The sequence below is a fragment of the Mus pahari genome, chromosome 3, assembly GCF_900095145.1.
Source record: "Mus pahari chromosome 3, PAHARI_EIJ_v1.1, whole genome shotgun sequence".
NCBI lineage: Eukaryota > Metazoa > Chordata > Mammalia > Rodentia > Muridae > Mus > Mus pahari.
Genome location: NC_034592.1, coordinates 154,709,116 through 154,732,639, shown reverse-complemented (window position 1 = coordinate 154,732,639; position 23,524 = coordinate 154,709,116). Strand labels below are relative to the sequence as shown.

Genomic DNA, 23,524 nt, shown 5'->3' with positions numbered 1-23,524 from the left:
GTTCCTCGGTGTTGAGGGCTTGGTCCTTAGCCTGTGCTGCTGATAGAAAGTAATGAAACCTTTGGGAGGTAAGGCCTAGTAGAAGGAAGTTGAGCCATCAGGGCCATCAGCTTGAGGGGATACTGGGACTCCAACCCTCTCTTCTCTCTTCTCTTTGCTCCCTGCCCTCCATAGAGCAGGCATCTTCTTCCATCCTGTGCTCTCTCTGAGATGTACCGCTCTGCACCACAGTTTCCAAAGCAACCAGGCAACCAATTGCGAGCTCTCAAACAGTGAACCTTTCCCCTCCATAAATCGTTCACCCCAGGTTTTTCACCACAGCAGCAGAAAGAAGACAATCCATCTAGCCAATCAAGTTTCCCAGAGGATGCTTCGTTGCCTAGTGCCCCACCCGTGCTCCGTGGATACTCACACTTGCCTGGCTGGTGGAGGAGGGGAGCAGAGCCTTCTGGGAGCTGGTGGGTATGTCATAGAACTGCTGCTTCTCCGGCCTCTAGGGAAAACAAAGCAGGGCAACTTCAACTTCTCTTTCCAAGGGGTTTCCCACACAACGTCTACGAGGTCAGTGTTTTCTCCAGTGAGAGATACAAATCCCTGAACACTTTGGGGTTGGTAGTCACGTTTCCGTGTGTGTGTGTGTGTGTGTGTGTGTGTGTGTGTGTGTGTGTGTATGTTATGATAATAGGTGTGTTCAACCACCAACTTTAACTCCCCCCTTTTAGCTAAAATTAACTCTGCCTCTATCTTTTTTTGTTTGTCTCTGTCTCTGTCTCTCTGTGTGTAAGCACGGGCATATATATATATATATATACCAGGACCCATGTGTGGAGCTGGGACCACAGCCTTCTGCCTTGTCTGAGGCAGGGTCTCTTGTTCGCTTCTTTGGCTACCTGACCCTACTTCGGATTCCCCTGTCCCCACCTCCCATTTCACCATAGCAACACTGGGCCGAGAGCCTCAGTACTGTGTCTGGTTTTGTGTGGGTTTTGTGAATCTATACTCAGGTCTCCATACGCCTGTAACACAAGCACTTTATCTATGCTCCCGCGTCTCCAACCCTAAGGCTTCTAATCACAGTATGATGACTGTACATAATAATGAGTTTCACTGTCATGACGGACTCGGTGCTTTAAAAGGCGCCGTCTTAGCTGAAGGTATGGGGGTAGGTTATAGGGGTACAAGCACAGATACACCCCAGCCATCACCCGAACAAACACCGGCAGCTTATCTTGAGGGAATCAGCCTTCAGAATGAAGGAAGCTGCAAAGACAAACAGCATGGAGAACCCAGAGCTGGCACCAAGCCTCAGGCTGGGTCAGGGTTGGAGTGAAGCTCACCTCAAGGGTCGAGAAGACCTGCCTCTGGACAGGCACGTCATACACCTGGGAAGGGAGCGTCGGCAACGAGGCCCTCGTCGGTCTGGGAAGCACAGAGAGGGCCTTGGAGAGAAAAAGAACAGAGTCAAGACACCCAAGATCATGGGCAAAGTCACCTTCCGGACAGCAAAGACGGCCATGGAGTGTTTGTCTGCACTAGCAGTTGGGTCCGCCCTTGAGGCTGACAGACTGAAGATGTTGTGAACGCAGCCCAACACACAGCCCCAAATGTATGTAAAATATAAGACTTTTTAGCAAGCTTTAAAAGCTTGATTATACAATTCTCAAGCATGAGTTTTATAAACGATGTCATGTCGCAGTTGGAAGTCCCTGCCTGAGTCTAGGTAACATGGAACCCTTACAGGTCGAGCCCGTGGGGGTGAGTGTGCCTTCCTTACAAGGTGGGCCGCAGGGTCTACGTCAGATTTGTCTAGGCAGTGGCTTAGAATATGGGTTTTTGGTGTGTATGCCTGGTGAATCTGGTGCAGAGGAGGCCCTGGGAGCCTGCAGTAGAGACAAACTTGTCTCATGATTAGAGGCCAGCCCCAAACAATCCAGGAAGTCAAGAATGACCTTAAATCTCTATCTTTTTGTTTCCACATCCCAAGGGCTAGGGTTACAGGTGTGTACCACACTGCGCTCAGCTTTACGCAGTGCTGGGGGGATCAAACCCAGGGCTTAACCAAGTCTTCATGTAGGCTAGACAGGCGCTCTGCCAACGGAGCTCCACTTCCAGCCCTTTTGTGGTGGCGTGTGGTTTGATTTGGTTTGGTTTGGTTTTAATAGGATGACGAATGCTTGTCGACAGGACTCCAGAACAAAGGAAAAGGGAAATAGGACTTGTCATACCAAGGCCACAGGCTGAGGAGTGAGGCAAGAGAGGAATGTTACTGAGAGCCCAAAGCGGGGTGAGCCACCTGGCTAGGTCCTAAGGAACCAGGCATTGCCGTAGGGCACTTGCCAAGTGGGATCACTGAGGTGGGGGTTCAGGATTTGAATATGGAGATAGGGCAGCGGATATAATCCAGGCTGAGGAGCAGTTTCTGAGGACCAGGTCGGGGTTCCTTTATTTGTCCCTACCCCTAGGACCCAGCCTCGGAATGATTTGGTGAATCATATAGCACATAGCCCAGGACTGTGTCCTGCATAAAAACTCTCCATCACAGGCGTGGGTAAAGCTGCTATGAAGCCATACGTACGTGTCAGCCCAAGCAGACACTGCAGCTGCCAGTGTCAAACCAGCCCACTCTCTCTACATGGCAACTGCTTGCTTACTCACAAGGGGCATGGTTCCCACGAGCTGGATTTTCTAAAGTATTGTCCTAATAAGGAAACACCCGCTCTCACCTGGAAACCAGAGTCACACGCATGGAGGCGTGCACGCCTCCTCACAAGCTTGGAAAGAAGGTCTAGCCTCACGTTCCGCCCGTCTCCACTTCGTGGTTTCCAGGGACAGACCTTGCAGCCTAAGCTTGTGCTGACCCAATAAATCCCACCTTTCCTTCAAATTACACATTTGCAACTGCTTGTGCGATGCTCCCAGAACCCTGGGTTCAGCAATCTTCTGAACTCTGGCTGCGGAGATGGCTCAGTCAGTAAACTATTTGCCTTTCAACCACCTAGTTTCAATCCCTAGAACCCACGTAAAAATAGCTGGGCTTGCCAGGCGATGGTGGCAGACATTTTTAATCTCAGCACTTGGGAGGCAGAGGCAGGAGGATCTCTGTGAGTTTGAGGCCAGCCTGGTCTGCAGAGTGAGTTCCAGGACAGCCAGGGCTACACAGAGAAAACCCTTCTCAAACAAACAAACAAACAAACATTGTTGGGTATGGCTGCACCTATTTGTAACCTTAGCAACTGAGGAGGTGGGGGTCGCTGGCCATCCAGGGCAAGTTCCAAGCAAGTGAGAGACCTTGTCTCAAAGAACAAGGTAGGGCTGGTGAGAAAGCTCCTAATTGGGTAAGGGCTCACCATGAAGCTTGATGATTTGCGCTCAACCCCAGAACTCACATAGTGGAAGGAGAGAACTGATTCTAGTAATCAAACTCCGACCTTCACGTACTGCTGTGGCAAGCGAGTGCCTCAGATAAATGTAGGGGAGGGGTTTTCTGTTTGTTTTTTGAGACAGATCTCACTCATCTTGTCCCAGCTGACCTAGAATGTGCTCTAAGGTCAGGCTGGATGGCCTCAAGCCCACAGAGATCCGCCTGCATCTGCCTCTTAGGTGCTGGGATTAATGACACGCCCCACCATGCTCTGCTTAAATGTGGCCTTAAAACAGCAAAAACCAAATGAGGTAGACAACTTGATGTTGACCTCTGGCCTCTACATGTCTATGCACACATTCTCATTTATGCATACACATGTGTGTACACACCCATTAACACACAGACACATCTACATATTAGAAAAGTCAAACCCTAGTTCTGTCCCTGGTGTCATAGGCTGATTGGTCCAAGACCAAACTCATCAATAGTTGGTTAGATTGCACGTTGAATTAAATCCACACCCAGTTTTCTCTGTCCCTGCCTCTATAGACTTTTCCCAAGCTCTTCCTTGCTCGGAGCTGCAGGACTTCAAATGGATGACTTTGTGTGTCACATGTGACTGTGAGAGCAGTCCACCCCGGGACTTTCCTGTGTGTGCCACTTCAAAACTGTCCCATGTTTCTTGGGAAAATGTTAAGTTCCAGATAGCAGTTAATGAACAGGCCCGAGTACTGTGGTTTCCAGAGGCGGAAGGAGGTACTTCCAAAGGAGTGTCAGCAAGAAATCTGTCCCCTTTGAAATACCGAAGTGTCCCTTCTCAGAATGGAAATGTGTTTTGTGTGTGGCTTTGTGTGTGCATGCATGTTTAAGTGGGGTTTCCACACTAAATAAAGGAAGTTGGAACGGAAAGTAAAAGAAAACTCAGAAGTGTGGTTTTCCTGGGGGAAGCTACAGGAGGAAGGCGCCGAGCTGCTGGGAGCTGGCTTTGATTTCTCCTTGTGGATACTAGTAGCTGAGCCGAGCCTCCAGGGTCTGGAGAAGACAAATTGACAAAAACTCTATAGAAAGAACAGCTTTGGGGCCAGCGAGATGGCTCAGTGGGTAAAGGTGCTTGCTGCCAAGTTTGATGGCCTAAGGTCAGTTCCTAGGACTCATGGGTAAAGCGAGAGAACAAACTCCCACAAGTTGTCCCCTGACCTCCAAAAACATAAAACGTGATGAGAGAGAGAGAGAGAGAGAGAGAGAGAGAGAGAGAGAGAGAGAGAGAGAGAGAGAGAGAGAAAGTTTTTCTAGATAACCAAAGGTATATGCTTAAAAAAAAAAAAAAAAAGGATTAGCTTCAGCCAGGGTCACATAAAAAAGGCCACAGAGAACAGAGACACTAAGGATAAAGTTCTGCCTTCAGAGTAAGGTGGGCAGATGGACACAGACTGGCTTGAAGGCATTAGTTCCCACCCTGGGTTCACACTGGGCTCACCAGGGATGAGCAGTTTGATCGCTCAGGAATTGATTTCATCTTGTGTAGAAAGGAGAGCTATTCTAATCCAAAGGTCCCCAGAGGCATCCCCTGGATGGACATTCGGAATTCTGGCACAAAGATGAAACTCTCACGACCACTTGAGAAAAGTGGTACATTCCAGTCACCTTGGCTTTTCATTCTGGGCCACTCCGAACCTCGGGAGCCTGGAGCCAGTATCAAAGGAGCCCATGAAATACCCTTCTCCAGCTGTGGCTTGAGCATGCAAACTGTGGTGGAAACAACTCGAAGGTCTGGGTTTGGACTCGCCTAATTCTACGTATTCCTGACTGGAACTCCTGATTGGAACACATTTTCTGGGCAGCCTCAAACTTGGGGATAAACGGCAGATGTCTGAGCAGGGAAGGCATCCATACCTGTCTTCATTCACAGCCAATTACTGGCTACTCTTCTGGGGTGTGTGGCTCTTGTCTTTGGAGGTAGAGGAAAATATTTAGAATCTCCTAAAGGTACAGCTAGAAGCTAACCTTAGGTGTGGTCAGTCCAATACACTTCTGGCACATGAAGAAAGCATATGCTGGAGAGTTTGTAATGCCCTGCATTGATAGTAGCTGCCTCTGAAATCAAAGTGTGTGTGTGGGGTGGGGCGCCCATGGATTAGAATAGCTTTTTAAAATGAAAGCAGGAGGGTGAGGGGAGGGGGGAGAGGGAAGAGGAGGAAGAGGAGGAGGAGAGGAGGAAGAGGAGGAGGAGGAGGAGGAGGAGGAGGAAGAGGAAACCAGGATGTAGTTAGGATAGACAAGGAAGGAATCTGAAGAAGAAAAGGCAGGGACATTCCCCAGGGGTTTTCTGCGGTCCCTGGGAGAACCTGCTCAGGGACAGAGGACCCGAGTTTCCTTCCAGTCACTGTGGTTTCTCTTGTTCACCACAGGGCACCCCCCCCCCCCGGAAGGATGCATACTCTGACAGGCTTTGCTTCAGCAGTGCTCACAGTACCCATCCTCCTGGAGTAAGCTGTGATGGGAAACTCAGTTTCCCCTCATATGGTGTCTGTTTCCAGTGGACAGGCTACTGATGGGTTGGGTCACTTCGTTCATTCAACAGTAGAGCCTGGCCCTGTGCTGGGCACCGAGGGTTCTTGGCATCAGCGGGCATCTGCTTTCCTTTCGAGAGTGAGATGGAGCTTTACCTTTCCCCCCTTTCAGTGGTTTTGGAAGAAAATTCAAATGAAAACAGTCTGGTGTGATTTCTTCTCTGCACTTTCACTTATTTATAGTAAGTGCACACATGGGTGTCACAGTGTACCTGTGGGGCTAGGGGACAACTGTGAAGTCTATCCTCTGATCACAACATGGGTTCTGGGCATCAAACTCACGCCATCGGGCTTCTTTTTGGTAGGAACCTTTACCGGAGAAACCATGTCTCTGCCCCTCATGACTTGGACTTAAAGAAATACCGCCAAAGCCTGTTTTGAGTCAGTGGCTCAGACAGCAGTTGAGTGCTGGGATAATTTGTTCCAGAAAAGACAAGTAGGTCCCACCTTGTGGCAGTGTCTGGGGGCTGCAGCCAGCACCTATGTGTGACAACTGTCTGTGCTTGGAAACTGTCTTGCCTTGGAAAATACGAAGTATTTGAAATTTTTGAAGGGGCAGTTCCTGTTTCCAGGCAGTGTTAGAATCTGTGAGCAGTGTTTCAGGATCCTGCCACACATACATCAGAGGCAAACGTCTTTCTGTGTATGTGGAGTTCCCTAAGACATCACATGGCTTCATGGCCTGGGGAGAAGTGCCGTTTGAGTGTCAGGGTTAGAAGAGGCCTATTGTCACTGGTCACTGAGGCCAGTGGGGTCTTGTTTGTTTGGTGTTTGTGAGACAAATCTTCATGTAGCAAAAGCTAGCCTCAAACTCACTACACAGCTGAGGCTGTTCCCAAGCTCCTTGTCCTCCTGTCTCTATCTCCCGAGTGCTGGGATCACAGCGGCACCCCACCAAGCCTGGTGTATGCAGTAATTGGAATAGAACAAGCATACCTGGTAAGCTCACTACCAACTGAGCTTCAGCCCCAAGCTACCTGTACTGTATTTTTAAAGCCCTAAGAAGGCCAGGGGTGTGGGGTGAATGGTTCCTTTTCCTTTAAATTCCTTCCTTCCTTCCTTAAGGCCCCAACGATGTGACCACACATTTTTCAAGCTCAGGCTTCCCTCTGCTTGTAAAATTTACAGGTGTCCCCCAGGGCACCCAGCATTTTTCTGATCTATTTGTTCATGAAATATTTATTGAGGCCCTGTATCACTCGAGGTGCTGGGGACATGACATAGAATAAAAGAAAGGTCTCTGTTCACTGCCTTATTTAATTTTCTCCTTATTCAATTCTACTTCCTGAGGAGAACTACCTGTGTGGGTTCTTCTAGGTCTTTCCAGTCCACATGTTCATCTGCATACAAGAACACACACACACACACACACACACACACACACACACACACACACCAAGGTTCAAGGTTTAATCCTTCCTTAAAGGGTTCTGTCTTCCTTTTGAGAACAACCACATAGAAACATTTCTTATCCCTGTGTAGTGGCTCGCCATAATGACAGGGACAAAAGATGATTTTTCTGGGACAGAGTTTGGGGGGTGGGGTGGGAACAAATCAGCAGAGAAAAGCACAAGCCACCGTGCCTGTCCCTGGGACCTGTGCATGAAGGGTTCCTGAGAACCAACACCTGAGAGTGTCTTCTGGTTTGCTCACATGTGCAGTGACCCAGGCATGCTCAGATCCCAAATAAGTAAATGGAAAAAAAAAAAAAAACCTTTCAAAATGTCTGTACCCAACACTCTCCCATGCAAACACTTGGGTACCTGTATGTTTTCCCTAGCACCAATGTGGTCACTTCCAACCACCTCCTGATCTCTATTTGACCCTCTTGTATGTTTCTGTAACAATTCTAGAAGTCAATTGTCTGGGGGAGGCAGATGTGAGTCTTGAATGTGATGAGTGATGCCTTGGCCTTGGCATGGTATGAATTAAGCCATCCCTTGCTCCTGTCATCTCCAGCGCTCTCTGTGATGGGGGGTCCTGTGAATAGCCAACAAACTCCTGCACACACCTTCAACTGACAGCACAGGTTGGTCAGTCTTAGTGAGCTGGGCGGTCACGGGGATGCTAAGCATGTGCATGAAGTGGGACTGGGCCTTGGGCATGCTCAGTAGAGCGCTGAGGTCCTGTTTTGCACATTTGATCTGATGGGATGGCGATGACTGCAGTGTATTGAAGCCCCTGGGTATCCCCATACCCTTGACCTGTGTTTTCATCGGGAGACACACTCACCTGCTTGGGGAAGCTCAGTGTCTTTTCACAGATGATCCTGGCACTGGAAGGTGACTCAGGCAATTCATAGACTTGGGCAGTCTCTGGCGGTGGCCCCTCCACCCAGCTCCTCATTGGTTCGTACACAGGCCCCGGGGGTGGCGGGGAGATCAAGTCCTGCCCCTGGTAAGGCGCCCCAGAACTGGTGAGATCTGTGTCCCAGCCTCTCAGGAGCAGGGGACAGGGTCTGTCTGCAGGGGTCTCTCTGAGGACTTGGAGGCGGTTGGCTGGAGCCAAGCCTTGCCTCCCATGGAGCAGACACTTCCACCAGCCCTCGCTTTCTGGCACATTTTGTTCCACGATGGTCAGGATGTCCCCTCTGGAGAAAGCAAGCTCGTCGGAGCAATCAGCATGGTTGTCGTAGAGTGCCCTGGCCAACAGGGTCTGGAGGAGAGGACACGCTGTTAGAGTCGTTGGCCATGGCTGTCCTAACCAGGCCACCGAGAAACTGCAGCACAGGTCTGCAAGCTGCGTTCTCACCCCTCCCCAAAGGCTCTTTTCCTGGTTGATACTTCCCATCCTCAGGGTTTCCGGTGATGCCACATCCTCTGGGGTGCTTTGCCTGCAACCCCAAACCCAAGCTGAGTGGCCCTAATAAACCCTTTCTTAAATTCTCGGAGGCTATGTCCCTCGTGGTGACACGCGGGTGTGCTTTATGACACACATTTCAGCCAAAGTCCCGTTTATTACGGGGCTACACTCCTTGGAGTGACATGCTTGCATGTGACATGCTGCATGATGCCACATGCTGTGTCCTGTGTATACCGCCTTTGGATTGAAATTCTTAGCTGTGTACCCTCGAGAACATTGCCTACCCTGTCTGAGCCCATTTCCTTATGGATCCAATGAGAAGAGTAGTGTTACCTATTAATGGGTTTATTACTAGAATTAAATGTGCATACACATGTATTATATACATGCACATCTGAAATAAATTCATTTTGTTTATCTATTACTCTGTCTCTAGCATCAGCCTCGGGCACGGGCATACTGGAGAAGCTTAAGGGATGGATGTCTCTTAGCTAGTGGCTCGCACCTGCAGTTCTAGCACTCGGAAAGCTGAGGCAGGAGGATTGAGAGCTCTAGATCTGTCTGGACCACTTAGTGAGCCCTGTCTTAAAAAAGCAATAAGTGGTGGATGGAGCGCTTGCCTCGCCTGTGGTAGGCACATGCTGAGTACTGCTGGGGACAAGGGGACAGCACAGTGACAAATTTTGCATCCGTCTCCACTGTCCCCACCCTGAAGAGCCTGCCTGGGACTCCATTTCTTGATATGTCTGGGACATGCTTGTTTAGCGTGTATGCCAAAAACACTTTAAATTTTAGCTTTACAAAAACATTCTTCATACGTGTGTGTGTGTGTGTGTGTGTGTGTGTGTGTGTGTGTGTGCATTGTCTAAGGGTCATCTAAGAGGCAGGGACAGGTGTTAGCTGTCCAATGGGTGCTAGGAACCAAACTCGGGTCCTTTGGAAGAGCAGCCAGCCCTCTGAGCTGCTGAGTCGGATCTGTTCCCTTTTGAAGCGTCTTAACCTATTCTTGGAAATACTTAGCCTGTCCAAACTGGCCTGTGAGTGGGTGGGTGGCTTCTATTCATCTTGGGAAGTGGGTCACCTCCCTGCCCACCCTACCTGTCTGGAGTTTATTCATTCTGCAGTCACAGCTTGGCTGCAGAGATTTCCCCTGTCCCCCATGGTGAACCGCAAACACAGGGACTTTCCTATGAGAACTGGCACCCCTGCAGCTCTGACTACCCGTTTCATATGTTAACACATCTTCTTCCAGACAGTCAACAAGCATTTACCTAATGCTGCCCTTGAGAGTTTAGAAATGCCAACATCCATCCTTTCCTTGTAACCATCCTTCAGTGCCTAGGTACTCCGGGGTCCAGAACCTTCCAGGCCCGCTGTGGTTTTCTATCTCCCATACTTCCCCACCAGCCTTCCAAGGTCGCTCTGGCTGAGGATTTCCGTCCTGCCCACACTCTCCCCTCCACCCCCCAAACACTCCAGCAGCTTTTCACCCACTGAAATCCCACGCTCGCTTCTAGACTCTTTACAAACGCCACTTCCTGAGAAAAGGGGTTCTCTGATGCCACCCTGCAAACCCAACTGGTTCTTCTAGCCTGTTTAGGATCTTCCCATGTCCATGTCTGTCTCGAACTCACAGAGGACAACCATCCCTCTGTCTGTCTCCCACTAGAGCAGGGTGAACACCCTCCTCCCTCTCAGCTGTGTCCCCCGGGGCCCACATTAGCCCTTGGTTGGTTTCATGATGGACAGGGCAGAGCCACACGCTGCTGGGGCTGTTGAGTCTCTAGGAGATGAAAAGTCAGAGCATGGACACCTAGTTCTGCCTAGAGTGGGAGACAGGGGGTTTCCTGTGACACCGTGATGGCCCTTTAAGCACTATGTAGAAGGAACGCTCACAGAGCTGGTACATTGCCCTGGAATGTGGTGGTTTCACATGGAGGCCTGCAGAAACCAGCTGGGTTGATGTGCTAAAGGGAAGGGTTATAGACTCTTGTTGTGTGTTGACTAAAGGCTTAGACTTGGTAAAGCAATGGGATCCTTTTCTAGAGTTTCTGTTTGGCTTTCAAACATTGCTTTTCTGTTGTCCAGAGAACTTCTGATCCTCCTGTCTCCACAGAGTGCAGGGACAGTGCTGTGTGTGAGCCGCTACACCTGGCAACTTATTCTATTTCTGTAGGAGAGTCACAATGTCACCTTGTTGAAAGCTACTTATTAGTAATTCTATTACTCAGGGGTCTGAGGCAGAAGGGTTACTGTTAGTTTGAAGCCACCATGGGACACATTGTAAGTTCCAGAAGTGGGCTAAGAGAAGAGAATATCACAACTTAACCATTTATTTTGGGAAAATGAAAAGCAAAAGCTGGCTTTCACCCTTCCCCACTCTTGTGAAATCCACTCAAAGTGCGTTTGAAGGGAGGCCTGCCACTGAAGTGTGCAGCACCTATCTGGCTCCCCTTGAGTGTCATGGCACAGTTGTTGAAAGCATCTGGGCCACACTGTCCCAGCAGCTGTGGCTTCTTCTGGGTCTGGACGCTCAGGGAGGAGGGGCATTTCCAGAGAACATTGGGTCTTTAGGATCATCCAAGCCAGGAAGCATCTGCCCCACAGGGCGCCCACAGCTGTGCTGGATCGCCAGCAGCTGCCTCACTCATGAGATATGGTTTCCTCCAACTGCCTGCCTGCTGCCTGGCCACATCTTGAAAAGCAAAAGTAACCTCTAAGTGTGTCACAGAACGAGTTCCTTCTGTGTAGTAGTTCTTTATAAATAGCACAGAGTGCCTTTTTTGGAACATTAAGCAGGCAATTATTATGATTCCCCAATTAATAAAATAACTAATGAATTATCTAATTAATAATTAACCAATTAATAGCCAAGTAACTAATTGAAGTATGAATTAATTAGACAATTAATTAATTGAAGTGCTGGGGATGGAACCTAGTTAGGGCTTCACATCTGCTGAGTAAGCAACCAAAATTCCCCTAGTGTAGGTCACCAAGTTTTAATAACAGAGACAATTACAGTTTGTTACACAAGGAGAATACATCAGGCAAGGTGGCCCCGTTCCTGTAATCGATTCAAGCTTTAGGAGGTGGAAGCCAGGAGTTCAAGGTCATCCTGGCCTATAGAAAACCTTGTCTCAAAAGGTCAAACCAACCCAAATACCGAAATAGCAATGCCAAAAGAGGAGTGAACCCCACGTGGGAATCCTCAGAACAGAGCCAATTATATGCAATGAGACTTGGTTTTTTAATTGAGTGCTCAGTTTTTATCACAAACTCCCAGAAATTTCAGATGTGGACTGTCCTATATCCATTTTACAGGTAATAAAATAGAGGATCAGCGAGGTCTAATAACTCGTCCAAAGTCCCTCGGGCTCTATGGGTCTTTCTTTGACTCACAAATCCCTTCTTAGTCTCCAGCAAGAATAATATAAGACTTGTGTGTGTGTGTGTGTGTGTGTGTGTGTGTGTATGTGTGTGTGTGTGTGTGTCACACACATCTAAGTCTGTCTAAAAACTGGAATTGCTCACAACTGCATTAGGATACCAGCTAAGCCCCCTGGGTGGCTTTGAGGCCCCATGGTTACCCTCAGGCCTGCTGATCCTGCCCTCATTAATGCTCTGCCAGTCATATTGTTGACTGACGTTTCCATAATGCTTCCAGCCCCAGGCTCAGTCTTTGCCATTCCACGTACCCAGAACACCCTTTCACCAGATCTCTGCATGACTAGCTTCCAGTTCAAAGGTTACCTCTTCCAAGGCTGCCTGCCTCTACGCAGAGCTGGACTCCCATATGAAGGCTCTATGGGAGGACATAGCGGGGCAAGTCATAGCCAGTGTGTCACATAGGGAGAGGAGCCAGCACAGCAGCCCCCGTGGCTCAGGGCTTTGAAACTAACACATGGAAGCAGTTGACAGCCGCAGCTATGCAACCTGACAGCCGTCCAGAGGTCATCAAGGATGGCTCGCAAGCTATTCTTTAATAGCGTGTTAATTTGGAAACGTTGGCATGGATACTTGAGGGATGATGCAGGACACGCCTCTGTCTCTGCTCCTTGTGGGCGGGCACGCGTGGGCAGCTAGAGTTCACACAGAAAAGGAGAGGTGTCCTTAGTTTAAAACTTCGAAATATTTTGTTTTGTGTGCACATGTGTGTGCACTTGTATGTGTGTGTGTATGTGTATGTGTTTGCATATGAACCACAGCATGCATGTGGAGGTCAGAGGACAACTTGCTGGAGTCAGTTCTCTCTACAGTAGGGTCTCCGGATAGAACTCAGGTCAACAGGATGCAGCAGGTTCTCCTTTACTGTCCTTTAACCAGAGTCTTCGCACTGGCCCCAGGGGGTTCTTCTTCATTCTTGCTTTATGAAAAAAAAAAAGTAAACAAGTGTCCTGTACATTCCATCCATCCTGTAGGTTGAACTATGTGGGATTTTGGTTTTTGTTTGTTTGTTTTAGATAATCCTTGCTTTATTCTTTGCTTATCTTTATTTTTATGTTATTTCACATATATGGCTATTTTACTTGCATGCATATCTGTGCACCATGTATATGCATGGTACCTGAGGAAACCAGAAAAGGACCTCGTATTTCCTTGAACTGGAGTTATGGGCAGCTGTGAGCCACCATGTGGGTGCTTGGAAATAAACCCCGGTCCTCTGGGAGAGCAGCCAGTGCTCTTAACCTCTGAGTCATCTCTATAGGTCCTATGGTTTGGACAGGATCTCATATAGGTACACTGGTCTACATCCCCTAAATAGCTGAACTTCTGGTCCTCCTGTCTCTAACCCCTACATCCTGGGGCTACAGATGTGTGTTACCACAGCTAACGTGGGAGAAGTGTCTGGTCCTGTCTCTAACCCCTACATTCTGGGGCTATAGATGTGTGTCACCACGGCTAATGTGGGAGAAGTGTCTGGTCCTCCTGTCTCTAACCCCTACATCCTGGGGCTACAGATGTGTGTCACCATGGCTAATGTGGGAGAAGTGTCTGGTCCTCCTGTCTCTAACCCCTACATCCTGGGGCTACAGATGTGTGTTACCACAGCTAATGTGGGAGAAGTGTCTGGTCCTGTCTCTAACCCCTACATTCTGGGGCTATAGATGTGTGTCACCACGGCTAATGTGGGAGAAGTGTCTGGTCATCCTCCTCACTGCTCACCTTTCAGTCCCTCACTCTGACTTCCCTGCTCACACATCCTCGAACCCCGCCCCCTCCCCCCCATCGCCCCCTGAACCTTCACATTTGTTTTTTCCTCTGTGGGCAGGCTTCCTCCCCACCCTTCATCTGACAAAGCCCTCACTCTCAGATAGACGTTTCCATGGCCACGTTTGCACATACTTATCTCAATAAGACAGTCAGGAAAAGGAGGAGAGAGGAATGGGTATCTGGAAGGCAGAAGCAGGAGATTAAGGCCATAAGGACAAAGAACAGGAGTGAGCTTGTGGCAAGGGGTACCTTGTGCACCTGCAATAATCAGTATGCAAACTCTATTCAGCTGGAGACATCTGGAAAGTCATTCACTACCCATCCATCAACCCATCCAATCATCCATCCACCATCTATTCACCACCTACCCATCATCTATCCATCCATCCATCCACACATTCATCCATCCATCTACCCACCCATCCATCCATCTATCTATCTACCCATCATCCATCCATCCATCTACCCATCCATCTATCCATCCATCCACCCATTCTTCATCCATTCATTTATATGTATCCATCCATTTATATGCATCCATCCATCCATCCATCCATTTATCTATCTATCCATCCATCCATCCTTCATCCATCATTCATCCATTCATCTACCCACCCATTCACCCATCATCTATCCATCCACCTACCCATCCACCCATTCATCCATCCTTCATCCATCCATCCATCCACCCATCATCCATCCATCCACTCATCATCCATCCATTCATCCATCCACCCATCATCCATCCATCCATCTATCCATCCATCCACCCATCATCCATCCATCCACCCATCATCCATCCATCCATCCATCCATCCATCCATCCATCCATCCATTTATCTATCCATCCACTCACTCGCCAGGACACAAATATGAATGTGCCCCTGCCAGGAGCTCCCTAAAGGCACCCCAGCAAGCATGACAGTGCCTGATCTATATAATGGACTTTCTTATGAATAAGGTTTGTTTCTAGTCAACCTCCACAGAAGTGAACATTGAGTTCACAGAAGAAGACAAGAGACTTTTTGAGTGGGACAGAAAAGAAAATATGGGAAATTTTAAGAAGCCATGCCTGCTGTGGGGAAGCTGTGGTAGGAGGGGGCTTAGGGAAAGTTTCCAGGGACAGTGACTATCTGGGGGTGAGGACTTAGTCAGAGGGAAGGTGTTGAGAGGGGCCTGTCAGCAGAGGAGGAGAGATGTGGGAAGCCCCAGGCGAGGGTGTGATGGTGGGTGAATGGAAGAGTCACAGGAACTGGAAAACAAGCAGCTGGATGGCAGTACACAGTCACCAGGATTCTGATTTCTGCCATGGCTAACTGTTGAGGTTTGGTCTTTTGTTGTATATTGTAACGTTAAGTGAGGGGGCAGGGAGGGGGGCAAGACTTCATGGTCTCAGAGACAAAAGATTTTGTATGTAGATCCAAGTGACCTATTCATAAATAAAGATGCCAATACCCAATAGCTGGGCAAAAGAGACATAGGTGGGGTTTAGGATTTTGGGGTTAGGGTTGGGGGGATGAGGGTGGGATGTGGGTGGGGGGGTGGGATGAGACCCACAGAGGGAGAAGAAGATGAGGAGGGAAGAAAAAGTCGCTACAGGTTAGGCGAGTCATGAAAATGTGGCCCTGAGGGTTGGCCAGTAGGAGTTAAGAGCAGCCCAGATAAAACATAGAAACAATAACAGGGTTATCAATAGAAAAGTAAATTTTAATAGCATGGAGGGTAGATATCTGCCCAGCTGTTTAAGGCTTATTGTAAATAGTAAGAGTTGTGTGTCTTTTATCTGGGAACCAAATGATCAAAAGTGGGGAAGAAACCCCAAAATGGGATTAAAAATTTAAGCAACAGCTACTATTTGTAGTCTATGGAAAGTGGACGTGTAGAGTTCAGGGCGAATGGGCTGCTGGAGGCCACAATGGGTGGAGCCTGGGCTGCTGGAGGCCACAAATGGGTGGACTCTAATTTCCCTTGGCTGCAGGGAAAGGTGCAGAAGTACTGGGTCTACTGGAAGAGGGCCTCACAGAGGCAGGGGGCTCATGCTGGGAGAGCTGACAGGCCCACACCATCCTACCTCCAGCAGGGGAAGTGCAGCTGTATCCTGCCATAGCTCTAAGCAGGACCAGCTGCAACCACAGGTCCATCCTGGCATCTGTGTTTTCCTTGTGCCTAAGCTGGAATCTGCTCTGCAGGCTGGATGGGCACAGTTCTCACATGAGAGGAGCCAGTCCTTCAACTGCACCTTCGATTTTAATTTTTCCCATTTATGGAAGGGGGAAAAATTCAGAAAGTCAAGTGTCAGACCTGGGGGGGTCTGGATGTTTGCTTGGTTAGCTTCATTCTAAGAGTTCTGGGGCACTTCTGAACAGGGGAGCTTTAGGGACTTCTGTACCCAAGGTCACCCAGCAGAGACAGTGCCTTGGGGTTCACTCAGATCTGGGCCCATCACCTTGGGCTGTCATTGTCCCATCTCCATAGTCTGTTCCTTCAGCTTAAGTCGAATTTGCTAAATGAGTTCAAATCTCGAATGAGCTGGTTTAAGAATGGCATAGGCTGGGGTGCCCCATTCTGGCAGAAGCCGCCTGGTGCCTGCAAGCCTGGGCTGCAGCCTAGCACTGAAGCAACACTGAAGCTCAGAGATGCCAGGTAGGGTCTGGGCAGGAAATCACTCTGTGGGCACAGCAGCTATGACACACGTGGGTGAGGTATTGGCTGTGGCATGCACAGGCTGGCTTTAAAGAGTCGCCCTGCTCTCTGGATGATCAAGCCAGAGAGAAGGAAAAACTGAGAAAAGTGGCAGACTGTGGAGATGGTCCAGCAGGTAGTGATGTTTGCCCAGCAAGCCTGGTGAACTAAGCTTGATCCCCAGAGCTCACATAAAAGTGGAAGAAGAGAGCTGACACTACAGAATCCTTCTGACCTCCATATGCATACACACATATCATATACATCACGCATACACACACATCATATGCATCATGTATACACACATGTACATCACACACCATACACATCACACATGCACACATCATATATATATCCATACGTACACATCATATACACCATGTACACACACATCATATACATCATGCACACATACCATATACATCACACATATACACACATATACACACATCCTATACATCATGCATGCATACATATACATCATGCACACACAATCATATATATCATGCATATAGAATCACATTACATATCACACATATAAACACATCCTATACATCATGCATACACACACACACCATATACATCACACATACACACACATCATATACATCATGCACACACACATCATATATGTCATGTACACAGAGACACATTATATATATATCATATGCACACATCATATACATCACACACATTTATACACAGTAATAATAATAATAATAATGAATAAGAAGAAGATAGCACCAAAGGGATCAAGGGAAGCAGTTAGCTGTACTTCGCACCCACGGCTGGGTTTAAAAGGCTCACCCTGCTTCTCCTGGAAGGTGAAAGTCCACAGCCATTGGGTCTGAACACCTGTGCCTAAGGCAGGATCCTGGAAGTCCCCGAGTGACCAGCTATTTTGGACCCTTCTCTTTTTCTTCCCTCCCTCTTTCCACATCAGGGGTCAGTCAGCATGATGCTGTCCAATCCTGCTTCCTGCTTCTTTTATCTTTCACAAACTCCCCTTTCCCCAAACTCCTCTGCTTCTAAAATAAACAAGTTTACAGCTGGGGACAGAGAAGCCAAGCACTGGCTTTCACTGAAGCCAGGGACACAGGAGGCAGCAGACCCTGTAGGGTGGAAGGGCCAGCATGGCAGGGTGGCCGTGGGCCTCTCTGAACTATAGTTTTGACACACAGCCACACTGAACACTGCAGCCTTCCGCCTCACAGTGTCCATGGCTCATTTTCAAGAATTTTTAGGTTTTAGGTGAAAGACTCACTTCCCTTCTGAGGCCCACAGAAGGATGGTTATGTGGAAACTACACTTTAAAAGAAGATACACTACAGGGATGGAGAGATGGTTCAGCAGTTAAGAGCAATGGCTGCTCTTCCAGAGGACCACAGGTTCAGTCCCCAGCACCCACATGGTGGCTCCCTCCCATTGGTAACCCTAGTTCCAGGGGATCCAGCACCCTCCTCTGACCTCCATGGGCACCGGGCACATATGTGGTACACAAACATAAACACAGGGAAAACACACAGACACACACAGAGAGACACACAGACACACAGACACACAGACACAGACACACAGACACACAGACACAGACACACAGACACACACAGACACACAGACACACACAGACACACACACACACACACACAGACACAGACACACACACACACACACACACACACACACACACAGGATAAGAAAGCAACACTGGCCAGTGAGAGGCTCGGTGGGTGGCAATGCTTCCTGTGCAAGCCTGAGGATGCTAGTTTGAGCCCTGAAACCAACACAAGGGAGAGAGCCCACACTACAGAGTTGTTGTCTGCCCTCCACACCCAAACCATGGCACAAATGTACCACCTAATACCAAATACACACCCTAACAATAAATAAAAATGTAAAAGAACACATAGACTGTACATGTGGGAAGTCAGTGACTATATGGGACATGGAGGAGGCCTCCCACAGAGCCCACTATATATCTTTTATTTTAAATTTTACTTACATGGGTATTCTGCCTCCATGTATGCCTCTCTCTCTCTCTCTCTCTCTCTCTCTCTCTCTCTCTCTCTCTCTCTCTCTCTCTCTGTGTGTGTGTGTGTGTGTGTGTGTGAGAGAGATACCCTGGAGCTGGAATTACAGACGGTCGTAGAACTGCCACATGGGTAGTGGGATTTGAACCTGGGTCCTTTGGACGAGAACCAGCCAGTGCCTCTTAATCACTGAGCCATCTGTTCAGCCCCAAACTCCACAGCTTTATGAAGAAGCTAAGCTTGAGGACAGTCTGTATCGTCCGGATGCAGAGCTCAGCTAAGAATGACCAAAGCCGAGCAGATGGTCTTCCTATCCACTGGACTGAGAATCCTAACTTTCCATCGTTCGAAACAAAACAAAGTACATTATGTTTAGGAAAAAAGAAAGAAAGGTTTCCAAGAAGAAGATAAAAAACCCCTGACCACCTCTAAGCCCCCCACCCACACTCTCTGAAAAGGGAAGGAGGAGGAGGCCTGGAGGCCTGACACTCTCCTGGGGTGCCACTTCTGATGTGAGGTGACAGACGCCCGGACAGAGGACATGATGGTCAGGTGCTCCGAGGAGCTGTGGCGCCAAGATCCTGTGAAACTCACCAAGCCACACAGCCTTCCTACGACCGCTGGGTGTCATCAACAGCATTTGTCTGTAATTTACCAGAAAGGGAGAGAAAAAGCCTCACATGTACGTGCAGGCCAGACATCCGCCTCAGTCTCCAAAGACACGCCACCTTATTTTTTGAGTTAGGGTCTCTCACGGAATCTGGAGCTCACTGAAGCAACTAGACTGGCCAGCCAGCAAGCCCTAAGGATCCTCCTGTCTCTGGCCCCTCAACCCCTTACCCCAGTGCTGGGATTATAGATTGGGGTTGGCTGTTTAGTGGTTCAGGGGATCTGAACTCCGTTCTCCTGCTGACCTGGCGATCATTACCCCTGAGCTGCTGCATTGACCCCCTAAGAGCCACTGGATTTTGAGACTGTTTGCTCTTGCGGCCCAAGGACAGGCTCACAGTAAAGGCACACAGAGAAGTCAGTAGACCCTAACCTGCTAAAGTCAACAGAATACAGTTGCAGATGCCCGGATATTCAAGTCCTTAACGCTGGAAGAGACTCCCAGCTCAGGCAAGCCTGGGAAGGCTGGATGAATCTCTAAGCAACCAAGGAGGCTGCTCCACCCCTCCCCCACAACCAGCTGCATGCATGATGCTCTGGGTCCTGTGCACAAAGATCCAGCAGGGGAGGTGGCTCAGCTTGCAGGAGGGTCTGCCACGACGGCGCACAGTGACATTTGTGACACCATCGAATGGAGTCACATGCCCACTTTCTTCACCCACCATGAAGTCATATGCCCACCATGAAGCCACTTCTTAACTGTCACTTTCCCCTGAGAATCTTTCCGCAGCTGTATTTTCACCAAAGTAAAATTCCATGAGTTACAGGGAACTGAGAGAGTCACTGAAAGTCGCAAAAAGGCTTCCTGTTTCATGCCTAGAACTTACCCTCGGAATCGAACCATACCCAGCTGTTCCATGTGGTACTGCTGCCCACCCCGCTCCTGGACAGCTTCTCTCCATCCTGAATTCCATCAGCAAGGGGATTTGAGATGTTTAAATGAGGTAGCAATCAAGTGACTCCTTGGGGCATCCTAGATGTAGAGACTGGAGGGAAACAGTGCAGAGTAGCTGGAGGACGAAGGAGAACAGCTGTCGGGGGTGAGCTGGAAATTCCAGACAGTCTCCAGAGTGTGCAGAAAGTGACCTGGCACCATTTATCTGGGAGGCCCAGGAGATAATGATGTCCCTCCCTCCCTGATTTCTTTTTATGCAATGTGACATTTAAGTTCTCAAAACACTGGGCAATATGTCATCTGATGTTTTGTCTTTGTCCCAGGCCCTTGTTAGCCTAAGCTGGCCTGGTGCTTGCTGTATAGCCCAGGCAGGCTCTAAGTTTGTAGCAATTCTCATTTTTTTTTCAGCCCAAGATTCTGGATGTTCACACACTTTCCCAGATACATGGAAAGTAGCTTTAAAATAAAATATAGACTCTCTACTTTTGCTTCCAAATCTGTTTCCCCAAGATTACCCTTCCTGGAGGGAGCGATATACAATAACCCCAGGGCCCTTCGCACAGGCCCCTGGCAGTCAGGAAAGGGCGTCAGACAAGAGGACCGTATTCATGTCCACCTTCATCTTGGTCCTCTGTGGACACAGAGGCAGTCAGTTACCCCACAGCCTCCTCAAGAGAGGCTCTCTAGCACCTGCTCTGGCCCGTCTCTCTGGACAGAAACCAAAGCTTCCGAGGGGTCTGGGCACAGCTTCCCACGGATCTTCCCTGGGTTTCCTGCACTTCCTCTGGATGCAGACAGCCATGGTGGCCACCTTGTCCAGAGGCGCCAGGGACAAAGAAGGGAATGAAGCTAGTGCACATGGCAATGAGGCCACATTGATGAGGAAAGGGAAAACCTGATCGCCGATGGCATAAGCCCGGACTTACGGTGACGTCTGCATGGTGGGAGGGAACGCTGACCCATCTGGTAGCCATTTCTTCCGGCTGGCTCTAACAGAAAAGCCACACGTGTACAGTGTCTTCTACAATCGTAGAAGGCAGTGCCTTCTACGAGGAAGAGGCTGTGGCCATAGAAAAATTCCAAAACCACCACTAGAAATGAAACATTCTCTTCCCTAAAACCTGATCACTGGGTTCCCAGTGGGGCTGGGTCTTGCCCACTCCCTGGAACAAGCTTGCATTATCTGTCATGTGTGTGTGTGTGTGTGTGTGTGTGTGTGTGTGTGTAGAAACAGGTACTCGGGGCTCCTGGTCTAAGCTCAGGGTTTGTTTTCCTTGTTTGAGGCATGGTCTTACTGTGTAGCCCCGCTAGCCTTCTCTGAAGCACATCCCAACCTTGTGCTCGTTCTGGCGGCAATCCTCCTGCCTCAGACTCATACATGTTGGGAGCCACCATGCCCACGAATGCTTCCTCACAGGCCATGGAGTGACACAGAGTGACTCATTCTCTGTGCTGTGGCCTAAGAGAAACCTGGGAGGGAGCAGAGCTGTGGAGCCCAACACCCCCTCACCCCCCACTGCTTCTTCACAGACATCGCCACCCCCACTCTGTGCTTGATGGGTAATCATAATTGGTGGGATCTGGGGGTGGGAGTGGTGGTACACACCTTTAATCCTAGCACTTAGGAGGCAGAGGCAGGTGGATCTCTGTGAGTTCCAGGCCAGCCTGGTCTACAGAGTGAGTTCATGACAGCCAGGGCTATATTATATAGAGAACCTCTCCGCCCCCCCCCCCAATCTCAAAAAAAAAGTACAGATTTAATGAGCTAGTTTCCCCCTCAAGTATATTAATGAAATGTAAATTATATGTACTTTACAAAGGTATGTCAAGTACTACTTGTGTGCCGCACCTAAAAGTCATCTGGCCTACCAGAGACATAGGCAAGGGATCCTACTATGGCAGCTCTTCTGCTAGCATGCACCCATTCACACCCGGGAACTGGGTTCAGTACAGATCAACTCAGACCAGGCTAAAGGGCGGCTCATGCCACCGGCCTGGTCCCTGCTGGTCATTTTTTCAGTGACTTACTGAAAGGCTTCCCTTTACCCTGGGAAATATCACAGGAAAAGAGAGCAACCCAGGGCCAGGCGATGGTGGCGCACGCCTTTAATCCCAGCACTTGGGAGGCAGAGGCAGGCGGATTTCTGAGTTCGAGGCCAGCCTGGTCTACAGAGTGAGTTCCAGGACAGCCAGGGCTATACAGAGAAACCTTGTCTCGGAAAAAAAAAAAAAGAGAGAGAGAGAGAGAGAGAGAGAGAGAGAGAGAGAGAGAGAGAGAGAGAGAGAGAGAGAGAGAGAGAGAGAGAGAGAGAGAGAGAGAGAGAGAGCAACCCAGGAAAATGAGGCTTTAGTGACTGGCCTGAGTTTTTATGTCTCTTTCAGCTGAGGGGAGCTTAAATGCTGAACCTGGGGCAAACATTCCACACAGTACTTTGTTCTCATTAACCAGGTGGCAGGCCCCTCATCTCTGGGGATAGAGACCCCGTGCTTTCTCCTCCACTTCTGTCCCCTTACTCGAAGCAGACAAGCAGCCTGGCCCATAGTAACATGCGCAAACGACCAAACACCACTCCTGAGCCAGAGAGAGGGCTCTGTGTGGAAAGGCACCTGCCATCAAGCCTGACGACTTGCGTTCAACCCTCAGGACCTACGCGACAAAAGGCAAGACTGATTCCTGGAAATTGTTCTCTGAACTCCACTCATGTGGGCCATGGTGCACACACACACACACACACACACACACACACACACACACACACACGGACCCTTTCAGTAAAGAGCATAAGAGTTTATGTTTGCCCCCTGTGAGCCCACAGAGGAAGGCTCTCTGAGTGTCAGGAGCAGCTTTGGGCTGCGGCTGCTCCTGTGGGAGGCTCGGAGCCAAGGCTGACATACAGGCACGGCACACACCTAGACTCCAACGTGCTGAGCGCACAGCAAAACTCTGGGCTGAGTACATGGTTCATGAGCAATAAACATTTTGGAAATGGTTCCTAAAAAAAAAAAAAAAACCACAAAGAAACTGTAGTTCCCCTTTTTGCAACTCTTGTTGGAGAGCGGCCTCCTCCTCAGAGGCAGCTTTCTTAGCATCCTCCACTTCCTCCTTTTCTGACTGATTTCCCCTCTGGGCCTCTGTCATTTCCCCCTTACTCACCGATGATCAAGATGACTGCACTGCATTTCCACGGCCGCTTCCCTATTTCTCTCGACTCTGTCGCTTGTGATCACTTTCTTTTTTTTTTTTTTTTTTTTTAAAGTTTTATTTATTTATTATATATAAGTACACTGTAGCTGTCTTCAG

At 49.0% G+C, this 23,524-nt stretch overlaps 1 protein-coding gene across 1 annotated transcript in view; it reads right to left on the bottom strand.

Moving 5' to 3' along the window:
* Cass4 (Cas scaffold protein family member 4) overlaps window positions 1–23,524 on the bottom strand; it is a 37,774-nt gene that overhangs the window by 7,129 nt on the left and 7,121 nt on the right. Inside the window, exons 2-4 of the mRNA XM_021192817.1 lie at window positions 8,167–8,589; window positions 1,338–1,439; window positions 419–493 (exon numbers count right to left, since the gene is read on the bottom strand). Of these exons, the coding sequence (XP_021048476.1) occupies window positions 419–493; window positions 1,338–1,439; window positions 8,167–8,589 (600 nt within the window). The remainder of the gene's footprint in view (window positions 1–418; window positions 494–1,337; window positions 1,440–8,166; window positions 8,590–23,524) is intronic.